Source organism: Carettochelys insculpta, chromosome 17, assembly GCF_033958435.1.
Source record: "Carettochelys insculpta isolate YL-2023 chromosome 17, ASM3395843v1, whole genome shotgun sequence".
Lineage (NCBI taxonomy): Eukaryota > Metazoa > Chordata > Testudines > Carettochelyidae > Carettochelys > Carettochelys insculpta.
Window position 1 is genome coordinate 24,247,499 of NC_134153.1, and position 12,709 is coordinate 24,260,207.

At 46.8% G+C, this 12,709-nt stretch overlaps 1 protein-coding gene across 4 annotated transcripts in view; it reads left to right on the plus strand.

Moving 5' to 3' along the window:
- Positions 1-7,861, plus strand: part of RALY (RALY heterogeneous nuclear ribonucleoprotein) — a 229,400-nt gene extending 221,539 nt beyond the window's left edge. For 3 of the 4 annotated variants that reach the window (XM_075011548.1, XM_075011550.1, XM_075011549.1), the window contains 2 exons: positions 5,105-5,208; positions 6,022-7,861. In XM_075011548.1, coding sequence (XP_074867649.1) covers positions 5,105-5,182 — 78 coding nt within the window. In that variant the 3' untranslated portion in view covers positions 5,183-5,208; positions 6,022-7,861. The remainder of the gene's footprint in view (positions 1-5,104; positions 5,209-6,021) is intronic. The other variant, XM_075011551.1, reaches the window with a different exon arrangement.
- Positions 7,862-12,709: the final 4,848 nt, after the last annotated feature.

A 12,709-nucleotide genomic window follows, 5' to 3' on the forward strand; every position in this document is an offset into this window, starting at 1 on the left:
TAATGAATTTTTTGGAGCAGTCGATCTTTGAGAAGATGGTCCACAGGATGCTATGATTGACAGTCAAATGTTTTGATCAGGTTGATGAAACTCATATACATGGCTTGGTTTTGTTCACCACATTTTTCGTGCAGTTGCTGGGTGGTGAAGATCATGTCCACTGTTCCTCAGAATGGTCAGAAGCCACACTAGGATTCACACAGAATTTCTTCTGAGAGTGGCAGGAGTCAGTTTGCAAGAATTTGAGCAAAGATTTTCCCTGCTGTTGCCAGAGAGAGATACCACAATATCTTCCAGAGTCCAACTTGTCACCTTTATTGAAGGGACTGCATCAGTGTGTCTCTGAAATCTCACAGCATCCATTCCCTATCGCAGATCTTGGGAATCAGAAGATGGAGTTGTTTGTCAAGACTTCAGCAGTGATTCCATTTAGTCCAATTACCTTGCTGCATTTCATCGCTTTGATGTCAGCTTGGACCTAGAGGTGTTGCACAATCGTTCCTAGGTGGCTCCTAGGGATTTGGTCAAGGGATCCTAGGACCATGGTGGAGAGGCAGTTCTCCCTCCAGCAAGAAGCAATGGCTTCATTGTCTTTCAAGAGTTGGGTACCATCCTTTGATCTCAGGGGACTGATTCCATGGTTTCTCAGTCCATAAACAGCGTTGGTAGCATTGAGGAAACCCCTTGTATCATTGAAGTCTGCGAGATGCTGGAGTTCTCGCACCTTATCAGTCCGCCACTGGTTTTTCAGAGTCCTTGTTTTACTCTGGACTTCCACCTTGGCCTTGGCATGTGCTTCTTCTTTGTTGTGTACTTGACATATTGCAGGCCCTAAAGGCTTTACTTTTTGTCTCAATCATGCATTCAATTTCCACAACGTTTCCTCTGCAAGCTCCAATGACGGTGTTTTTCAGTTGACACCACTGTTCTTCCACATCTTCAGGGTGTATTGTTGGTATTTTCCTTTGGGCGCTATCTGGAAGTCACTTTGTCCGATGGGGTCCTTCAAGCCTTGTACGTTGATCTTTCGTCGGCTTAGTTTCCTCTGACTTCTCCCGTTGGTGACAATCCTAATTACCATTGTGGATCGAACAAAGCAGTCATCAGCACAATTGTGGATCAGTCCAGGAGTCATCAGCACTAGTCATTGCACATGTGAGGAGGACATCAGGCCAATCCCAAGCACAGATGATGACTGTCTATGAGGTGCCAGTGCTTCCATCGAGGATGTTGCCAGGTGGTCTTAAATTTGTTTTTGTGGCATAAGAGAGCGTTTGTGATAATGAGCTCACGTTCCACACGTTTCGTAAGGAGGAGCACTTAATTGGAGTTGCTGTTGACAACTCCTTTCCCCCCCGCCCCCCAATAGTAGTCTGCCAAAGGTCCATGTCTCTTTCAACCGTGGCACTGAATTCCCCAAGAGAATAAACTTGCGTTCTCTGGGGATGTCTTTCAGGACCGAGTCCAGCTGGGTGTAGAACTACTCCTTCATATCATCTTCGGTGTGTAGCGCTGGTTCATAAGTACTGATGACAGTTGCCTGTTGGTTTTTGGCAAGTGTCAAGTGGAGAGTCCTGAGACACACACTGATGCCGACAGGGACTTCAGATAGGGTTTTTGTCAGTTCATTTTTGATGGAAAATCCTACTCCATTAGTTCATTTTTCTTCCTTTGGGATTCCTTTCCAAAAAAATGTGTATCCTCTGCCTTCTTCTCTTACCTGTCCCTCTGATCTAACATTCCTGCCAGGACAGCTATATCAGCGTTGAATCATCGCATCTCATGGGCGATAACTGCCAGGTGTCTTTCAGGTTGCTCATTGCATGGGTTCTCCATTAGAGTTCAAATATTCCATGTTCCAAAGTTTACTGTTTGATTTCGACCACATGGAGGTGAACCCACTGGACCTGGTTATCCATTCAGGGAGGCTGAAGTGAACTATGTTTAGGGCACCTTTTCTAATCTCTTCCCCATGTGGACTGAGCAAAGCAGATCCTAAAGAGAGCCACTCAGTCGTTCTCCCACCCCAGTCCTCAAAACAGAATGACTGATACATACATCCACCACCTACTGGTCCACGACTAAAAGTGTGCAGATTTCACAATCCTGCGCCCATCACCATTCACCGTAGGGCTTAAGTTTAGGAGAGTACTATGCAGGAGAAGATGCCTGTGCGTGACTTTTTAACAACAGGACTGATCCTTGAGACATAAAATCATAGAATCCTAAGGCTGGAAGGGACCTCAGGAGGTCATTGAGTCCAGCTCCCTGCCTAAAGCAGCATGAATCCTAACTAAATCATGCCAGCCAGGACTTTGTCAAGCCAGGATTTAGAAATTTTTATCAACAGAGATTCCACCACCTCTCTAGGTAATGCATTCTAGTGCTTTACCACCATCCTGGTGAAATAGTTTTTCCTAATGTCCAAGCTAGACCTCCCACACTAACTTGAGACCATTGCTCCTCATTCTGCCATCCCTCACTATTGAGAACAGCCTCTGTCCATGCTCTTTAGAGTCCCACTTCAAGAAGTTGAAGGCTGCCAGCAATTGCCTCACGCTCTTCTGCAAACTAAATAAGCCCAAATCCCTCAGTGTCTCTTCATAGGTCATGTGCTCCAACCCCCTAATCATTTTCATTGCCCTCTGCTAAACTCTCTCCAATGCATCCATATCTTGTCTATACGGGGGGGGGGGGCAGTGCCTAGGACTGAACACAATACTCATCTGTCACAAAGTTCCCTCCTTCATCTAGTAAAGGCCCCACACCCTCCCTGATCACCCTCTTATTGTTAACATGCCTGTAGAAACCTCTCTTTTTACCCTTCACATTCTTTGCTATCTGAAGTTCCAATTCTGCTTTTGCCTTCCTGATTACTCCCCTGGATTCTCAAGCAATATATTTATACCCCTCCTTAGTCATCCATCCAAGTTTGCAGTTCTTATACGCATCCTTTTTGAGTTTAAGGTCACTTAGGATTTCCCTGGTAAGCCAAGATGGTTGCCTACCATATTTGCTTTTCTTATAGAATCATAGAATACTAGGACTGGAAGGGACCTTGAGGACATCGAGTCCAGCCCCCTGCCCTCATGGCAGGACCAAGTACTGACTAGACCATCCCTGCTTCCCTGCTAGACATATATCTAACTTGTTCTTAAATATCTCCAGAGATGGCGATTCCACAACCTCCCTAGGCAATTTATTCCAATGTTTGACCACCCTGACAGTTACAAACTTTTTCCTAATGTCCAACCCAAACCTCCCTTGCTGCAGTTTAAGCCCATTGCTCCTTGTTCTATCCTCAGAGGCCAAGAGCAACAAGTTTTCTCCCTCCTCCTTATGACACCCTTTACATACCTGAAAACCGCCATCATGCCCCTCCCTCCCCCATATTCTTTTTTCCAAACTAAACAAGCCCAATTCTTTCAGCCTTTTTTTCATAGGTCATGTTCTCTAAACCTTTGATCATTCTTGTTGCTCTTTTCTGGACCCTTTTCAAGTTCTCCACATCTTTCTTGAAATGTGGTGCTCAGAAGTGGACACAATACTCCAACTGGGGCCTAACCAGCGCAGAGTAGAGCGGAAGAACGACTTCTCGTGTTAGTGTTCTTACTGAACATCGCGATGGTTTGTTCCCATGCCTTCAATAAAGCTTCTTTAAAATACTGCCAGTTTTCCTGAACTCCTTTTCTGTTCATATTAGCTTCCCAGGGGACCATGTCCATCAGTTCTCTGAGGGAGTCCAAATCTACTCTTCTGAAATCCAGGGTCTGTATTTTACTGCTCAACCTTCCTTCATCAGGATCCTGAAATCTACTCTCTTTGATCGCTGCCACCCATGTTGCCACCCTCTTTTATTTCTCCTTCTAGTTGCTCTCTCTTTGTGAGCAGCAAGTCGAGCTGTGCACAGCCCCTGCTCAGTTCCTTTAGCACTTGTACCAGGAAGTTGTCCCCCAGCATTCTCCAAAAACTTCCTGGATTGTTTGTGCACTGCTGTGTTGGTCTCCCAACAAATGTCAGGGTGATTATAGTCTTCCACGAGAACCAGGGCCTGTGATCTGGAAGGTTCTCTTAGTTGTCTGACGAAAGGCTTGTCTACCCCAGCTACCTGATCTGGTGGCCTATAGCAGACACCAGCCACATCACCATCTCTGTTGCTTCTACCTCTCCAGTTACCTCTCCTCTACCTCAGAGTCATCCCACCAAGTCTCTGTTATTCCAATCACCTCATACTTCATTGACTCTTTCAGGGCTTCTAATTCTTCTCGATTGTTTCCCAGGCTTTTTGTGTACAAACACCTTAGAAAATTAGCTGATTGGCCTACTTTCTCCTTTGGAATCGGGGTCCTCCTTTGTTGTTCCTTCCTCCTTGTGTTTCTTCCCAGTACCCCACTTACCTCAGGGCTTCTGTCACCATCCCCCAACAAACCAAGTTTAAAACCGTCCTCGCTAGGTTTGCAAACCTGCCTGCAAAGATGCTCTTTCCTCTCTTTGTTAGGTGGATCCCGTCTCTTCATAGCAATCCTTGTGCCTGAAACAGAATCCCATGGTCGAAAGAAACCAAAGCCCTCTCTCCAACACCACCTGCGCAACCACACATTTACTTCCACGATTGGACAATCCCTACCTGGGCCCCTTTCCTTCAACAGGGAGGATGGATGAGAACAATTGATGTGCCTTTTATCTTCCTCCCTAGGATTTAGTTCCACTTTTGTAAAAGATATCCTTTTATCTCTCACTGCTTTTTACTTCCCTGTTAAGCTATGGTGGTACTTTTTTGTTTATTTCACATTTTTTCCCCCCCACATTTGTGGTATGCATTTAAGTTGAGCCTCTATTATTTGGCGTTTTTGAAAAGTTTCCATGCAGCTTGCAAGGATTTTACTTTTATCACTGTACCTTTTAATTTCTGTTTACGTAAATTCCTTGTTTTTGTGTAGTTCCCTTTTCAGAAATTAAATGCCATGGCGGTGGGCTGCCGTGGTGTTTTTCCCACCACAGGAACGTTCAATTTAATTATATTTTGGTCACTGTTTCCAAAGGTGCTAACTATAGTTCTGTGCTCCACATGGGACCAAATTGGCAATTGCTTCTCCTCTTGCAGGTTCCAGATCCAGGTGCTCCAAGAAGCAGTCATTTAAAGTGTCAAGAAACTTTATCTCTGCCTCCTGTCCTGAGGTGAAGTGCACCCAGATAATATGGGAATAGGTGAAATCCCTCATTATTACTGAGATTTATTATTTGTATAGGCTCTCTAATCTCAGCATTTCATAAATCTCTCAACATCCTGGTGAGGTGGTCGATTATATCTTCATTCCACCAAGTTTCTGTGATGTCTATTATATCAACATCCTCATTCAATACAAGGCACACATGAGAGAGAGAGAGGCTTACTGAGGCAGTAGAATGTAGTACTCCTCTGTCACTGCTGCTATTTTTCCAGATGGCAACAGCTTCACCGGGAGAGACTGAGAAGGCATAAACAACGAGCAAACCCCTGCAGGATACGGCCTTTTGTTACATTCCCGGCGTGCTTTCAGGGTTGTGCATGAATAGCCATGTTACGTACCACAACTGTTGCTGCTTCCCAGAAACATTTTATATTCCACCCATGTTCCTGAATGAAGCGACACCTTTCCCAGCTGCTGCCTCTTCCTGAGCTAATCATGGAGATCCCTCTGATGGGACAGATCAGGAGGAGGGGCTAATGTTGATTTCCTGTTTGTTTCCCCCTTGCCCTTTCCCTCCTCTCAGGAGAACAGCCCATTACACAGATGGGAAGGGCACCAGCCTACCGTAACCAGGTACCGCTAGCGCAGTTCTCAAGTCTCCAAACGTTGCATGCTGGATTCAGGGGAAATGTTTCCACCCTCTTTATCTGAGCCACTTTGGAAGATGCGTCTCCCCAGAAACCCTGTGCATTTTCGTATCACCCAGCCTGGCTTCTCGACTGGGCTCTGCATGTACTCCCAAATCACAAGACAAATGACACTCCTGTTTTTTCTCCTCTCTGTCTTCCAGTAGCATGTTCAGAACAGCGATGAATACCGGTGTGAGAAGAGCATGAGGTTATACCCTGGCCTGGCATGCTGAGCTGGACAAACATAAAATGCAGGGCTGCTGCCATCTCTGCCTGGCATTCCAAAGAAGAAACATGGACTAACATCTTCAACCCATCCTTAAAGCAAAAAAGAAAGAAAACCAGTCACCCAAGTGGATCTCTGCTCCTCTGAGCCCTCCTGCCACCTTCGGCAGTGGACAAACTGATCAAAATCTGCGGTGGAGGTTGCTGTATAAAATGAACCGGGGCCATTTTAGAGCTGTCTGTAGGAGCAGGAAGAGATAGCTAGTCAGACCAGTACAAAAATTAGTTCTTGAGGCAGAAGGGGCTGGCATGTCTGAATTGGCGAAACGAGTATGTTGGTCAGGACAAATTTGTAGTTTCATGCCTATGACCATGAATGGGGCATGTGGTCACCTTTCCTCCCTAGCCCAGTCACCTCTTTCTAAGCCCTTTTTTTCCAGTGAGGCACCTTGGATGCAGGGTCATCAGCAGGTGTCAGGGAATCAGTAGCATGCCCTTTGTTGCCCACCAGCCCAGCAGGCAGAGGGAGACGGTAGCCATTGACAGGTGACTAAGTGTGCCAGAGCAGCAGAAACAAAGCACCTTTAAGCATCTGAAATTTGGTTCTTAAGCCATCTGACTGACAATGCACAACAAATGGGTAAACAAATAAGTCACTGTGGAATAGGGGTGGTGGGTGGAAGTGGGCTCTGGTGACTAGCATATGATCCTTTTATTGGACAATCAAACGGTGCAGGCTGAGGAGTACCATGTCACCTTTTCCCTTCCAGTCCAGAACCCGCGCATGGTTCAACAGGCAACTCAATCCCCTATATCTGCATGGTCACACACAATCCCTTGCACTCCAGCCTCCCTCTGGGCCTTCAAGGCCTGGCTGAGGGGACCATCCACTGGGTCCCTGCATCAGCCCCACAGGCTGAGTTGTGTGTTCTGATGAAGCTGGGAGATGCAGTAACTCACCTGAATCGTGAAGACATGTGAGGGTTAGTGCCCAGCATGCCAAGCTTGAGGGGCTTAGAGCATCTGTTTTCTTGCCTACCCCAAATGCACACTGCCCTTCACCCACTCACAGCCCAGAAGGCAAAGGTCAAAAGCAGGCATGGGTGGTTTCTTCAAGCAAAACAGTTAAAAAAAAAAAGAACCCCTCCTTGCACTTTCCCTTCTGTTGCACAGCCCCAGATGCCCTGTTTATTGGGCCCATTCCTAGTCTCTGGCATCAGAAGTTGACAGAGCTGAAACTGTCCTCACTGCCAGGCCAAGTGGAGGGCTGTCTCCCTAGGCCCCACAGAAAGCTGCTGCCCATGTCTTCTCCTTGATAACACTCCAAGCAACAGGATGAAACAAAGCAGAACAATGAGCCACTCGAACAGTTTCAAAGTGGCCTCCTAGTGTCTGCTCCAGCACTCACACTCAAGCCTCTCACAGAGTCTTTAGGATGGAGTGGAAAGCCAGGGTGCTGGGCTTCCTTCGCTGGAAGAACCTGTCCTGCTCACGGTTGTGGCTTTTGAAGCACAACGTTTGTAGTTGCATTTCTTCATTGGAAATATTTATGAGGGCTAAAAAGGAAAGAACATTGTTTTCTTTGCCTTCTCCTCTTCCATGTTTCAGTTCCTGTACCATTTGTTTGTCCATTGTGCTGTGCCGCGCCATTGTATCATTGTTGCCTAGGCTTTGAGAGATAAGCTGCAATTTTCGCTACGAACTGACAATGCTGCTGCTGCTGTTTGGGAAGAAGATGGCCTTGTACATAAAATACTGTATAATAAAAAGGAACTTACTCCACTTCTGTCTTCTCTCTCACTTTCCAGGACCTCTGGGTCCTGGCGAGTGTTTCTGGAATCACTCTTCAGGTTTCATATCGGCCAATGGGTTTGCTTTGGACGAGGGTTGAACGAAGCCGTCCTGGATTTCACGTTGATTCATTTGTAAGACTCTAATTTGGTTCTATGTGGATATCCACTTCCCTCCCCGCCCCGATTAGTCCGTTAAATTGAGGTTCTACTGTACACTGTCAGTCAATGATGCAGGGCTCTAACTGCACATAAATGTGTCATCCCTTAAGAAAAAACATTCCACTTGTGAAAGAAAATCATCTGTTAAAGAAACAACACTACACGTTACCTCTGTTTCAGTCAATATTAAGACTCGTGGTCCCTCAAGGTGCTGTAAATATTCATGAGGCAAAAGCTCAGCTAGTAATGAGCTCCTGGGTAAATAAGTGTGGGTACTGATCTCATCAGATGTCAGTTTCCTTTTGACTGTCTCTTCCGTGTTCCAAGCTCTCACAAGGCAGTGCTTTTGCTCACCCTTTTTGGTGACAAAACTCCAATCATGCTGCAACATGAAAATTCATGCAACAACGTTTTGAGAACAAAAAAAGCAAAGCCCCCAGCACTAGACTCCTCCACTCTAAACTAATTTGCAACAGGCTAATAGCAACTGGGAGGCACCAGCTTCCACACAGCCATTTCCACGCTTTGCTACTGAGAGGGCAACTCTCAGTCTGGTGTCCACGCACTGCAGCTCCGAGCTGTGTGCGGAGCTGGCCCCTGAAGCGCCGTCGTCATTTCTCTACACCCCAGACCTTCATGACAATGCACTCCTCCCTACTCAGTGCTGGTGTCCCTAGCCCAAAACTAAGACTATCCCGTAGACATACTCCATGACGGCCACATGCAATGGAGAGGATGCTGCTATAGCCACGTTACTTAGTGTCCCCTGCCCGCAGTTCTTCTTCCTCTGCCCTATGGATGATGCCTCACAAAAGTGAGTACCACACAGAAGGGTGGGAGTCCTGCTCTCTCACTGCGGATGTTAGAGTGCACACCAAAGACTGGCAGCTTTATTCATGATGCAGAAAGAAGCCAGAAGACCCCGGAGGGCTGGGAAAGAAACGGGTGCTTGATTGGACATTTTGTGTGTTCCTGTGATGCGTTGTGCTCCAGGTTGCAAGGCGCTGAGGGATGCACACTCACAGTGCATCCATCAGTCTGCCAACAAGGGCGCTAAAACTACGACCACAATTGTCGACAGGAGGCTGCATAAACATGCATTGGTGACTTGTGTTTGTCAGCTTTACGTCAATTGCCGAAACTGCACTGTCGACATAACCATAGGTGTTTCGAGCAGGCATCTTAGGTGGCAAGTCTGGGGGTCTTCTGGCATCTGGAAATTCCCCTATTGTTTGGCAGCCCCACCCACCCATTGCATCTTATTGTTTGTCCAAACCCTGCACCCCCGCCCCCCGCATCCTCCCACCAGGTGCCATGTATACCTTTTGCTCAATTCAAATTTTTCCCACCTTGAGTGGAAAAGTACCAGATCCAAAATAGGTTCCACGATAAGGTGCCCTGGCCACATGTCTTCATAGGCCCAACCACAAAAGAAAAAACACCATTCACAGGTTGTCGACTTAAGTCACCAAGCCACTCTGCTCCTGAAGTATTGTGGATGGATTTTCCTAGAATACCTGCGCTAATCAAAGAGGTACCCACTTACCCATTTCTAACTGCAAGCAATAAGGCGGCTACAAGCACAGAAACAGGTTCTACAGATTCAGCAGATTATAACCTTTAACAGGGAAGGAGGGGAGATAGCTGAGTGGTTTGAGCCCTAGCCCGCTAAACCCTGGGTTATGAGCTCAGCCCTCAAGAGGGCCATTCAGGGATCTGAAGCAAATAGATTTTAAAAAAAATAATCTGTTAGGGATGGTGATAGGTCCTGCTGTGAGTACAGGAGACTAGACTCTATGACCTCTGAAAGTCCCTTCCAGTGCTGACAGAGGTATATCTCCACATCACTGTTCTCCATAAGGCATCTTCAAGCTATGATTTTTCATACACAAGACAAATTTTCTTAAAGGCAGGAGGCAAAAGAGATGAGACTACCATCAACACAGCTGTTCACCAGAGTGGAGGGAGGCATGCTTGAAGCACTGTTCATCCTTGCTCTGACCAACTAGATCCCAAGGAGGTTTGGCCCCCATGCACACTGGTTAGCTTAGAGACTTCTCATGACAGTTTATCCCACCCTTACACCCTGCTTCTAAGGCTACGTCTACACTACAAAATAGTCAAATTTAGTAACGTCGACTTTGTAACGCTGGATTTTATAAAGTCAAAGTTGAGTTTCCACACTGGGCCATAAAGCCAAAATAATGCATCCCCACTAAATCGCCAAAGTTCAACTGCTGCTGCAGGGCATTGGGGGAACCCATCCAAGTCCCATCAGCCCTACAGCATTCTGGGTTTTCTTGCTGGTGCAGTATGGTGAAAAAAAAAATGCCCTGCAAGTGGTTGTGAGTGTGATGTCATCTGCCTAGAATGCATTACCCTCATTCCCCTCCTATTGAGGACATACAGCCATTTTTCTGGCCTCTCTTTCCCCAGTGAGAGAATTGTTTGATTTGTCCACATTACAGCCGCCCTCCCCACCCAGCTGTTTCTAAGCACCCACTGCTGGCACTGTTCTTCATTCTGCCCCTTTTTAGAAGAACAGCGACTTGAAGAACAGCCTCCCTGCCACCCAAGCACTTGGTGAGCCCAACCCAGAAAATGTGAAGCAGAGAAAATTAGTTTCTTGCAGGGAAGAAGCCTTCATCACGTGCAAGCTTGAAAGCATGATCCACTGTACACAGGCAGCATGTGGCGTGGTGAGGCAGGGTCTAAGCCTGTAGGGGAGGGGGAGTTGCCCCATACAAATCTGAAGTGCAGAAAAGAAGTTTCTTGGCATCTTTTGTTAAATCCTGTGCAGGAAGGAAGTCACCATGCACAGGGCAAGCACGATCCCCACAGCCCACTCCCAGGGGCTAACCCATAAGCCGCATGGCCTGAGCCACATCGTTTGGTGGGGACCGGCCTGTCAGTCGCATTGCGCCTGGGGTGGGCTGCCCCACACAAATATGAAGCATGGAAAAGAAGTTTCTCAGCCTCTCCTGCTAAATCCTGTGCAGGGAAGATGCATTCACTCCACACAGGACATGACATGTCACTGTCTGCTATGCCACTGTCTGGTGCCCACAGCCAAGCCACCACATGGTATGATGGGGCAGGGACTAGCCCACCAGCTGAAATGAGGTCCTGGCTTTCCTGCTGGCTCCATGTAATGGCTCTCTTTCCTAGCTAGATGCAATCACCACGCTGCCCAGAAAGAAAATGAATTCACATTGCTGGATTTCCTGTTTCCTACTTCCTGCCACACCCAGAGAGCAGCAGAGGTGAAAGTGACCAGAATGGACATGTTCTGGGCATCATGGAATGCCTTAAGGCCCATAAAATAGATTTAAGTAATGCTGTTTCGACACTAGCATTAATTCGACCTTTTAAATTTGAACTTGGTGTTACGCATTTAAGGGTTGAGGTGAGAAAGTAGACCTTAGCACCCCTTAAAAACTGACCTAATGGTATTTGCAGTGAAAACAGTCACATTGTAAAATGGAGTTGAGTACCTTAAAATTGACTTTATGCCTAAGGCTATGTCTACACTAGACATACAAGTCGACCACAGATAAGCGATTTTAGCTACAGCAATCACATAGCTAAAAATCAACGTATTTATGCTCAGCTAACTTGTCTGTCTTAAGCGAGGGGGGAGCTGACAGAATAGTTTCTCTTTGACCTTCCTTACCTCTGACATCTGACAAGGAGTATGGGGGTCAACTGCAATCCGAGAGCTTGATTTTGCATACATGTGAAATCAAACCCCAGAAGATTGAGCCTGAGTGGGTAGATCTCCCATGGCAGGGTAGATGAACCCCACACTATTGTTACACTGCTGTGGGTAGGCATTTCACTGAGTGGAGCCTTGAACAGCTAGTAGGTACTGACAGACGTTCTCAGGTGTGGGTGCTAGTCTGCGACTTTGGGTTCAATTCCTTGCTTCACCATGCCCTTTATAACCTGGAGCAAATCCCTAGGGTGGGTCTACAGTACATGAGTTGGCTGTAGAGATGTTTGGGCTCAAGAAGCAGCTCAGGGCCCTAGAGGCTGCACTCCAGCCTATTTTACAGTCATAGCCTGAGTCAGTTGACCTGGGGCAGCCACAGGTGTTAAACTGCTGTGCACACATATTCCTAACTTCTTATTGAAAAGCCTAGGCGCCATATGGGAGGCAGAAAACAGATGCGGTATTCTGTCCAAACTTTTTCATCCCCAACCTCACTATGATTATGGTGAGCTCCAATTTTGTTGTGCAGTTGAGATGGCTGAACTAGACTGCTCAAGAGCTTGGCTCCCATTCACCACCACAACCACCCAGGGAGAATACCCCAAGATGAAAGACAGCCTGAGTGTGAATCAATGTCAGCATCTCCTAACCAAGACTCCTTACAGCAAAAAAATTACACCACTGGAGGTCATGAGGCAACAGCTGAACTTTGCCCTGGGTTTATATTTAGAATGGGTGAGAATGGAAAGCCTGACAACTCTGAGAAATCAGCCAAATTTGTCTCTTATCCAGGGAAGCTCCTCGCAGGTATGAGTTTCTCTTGAGGAAAACCTTTTCCTCATCTTGTTCTCATAGGAAAGTCCTCCTAGTTCACTCTAACGAGCACGAATGTGCAACTCCCACAAAAGTACATGCCTTTGCCCCTGAAGGCAGCTCAAGAGTACACCAGCCTGAGGTGTA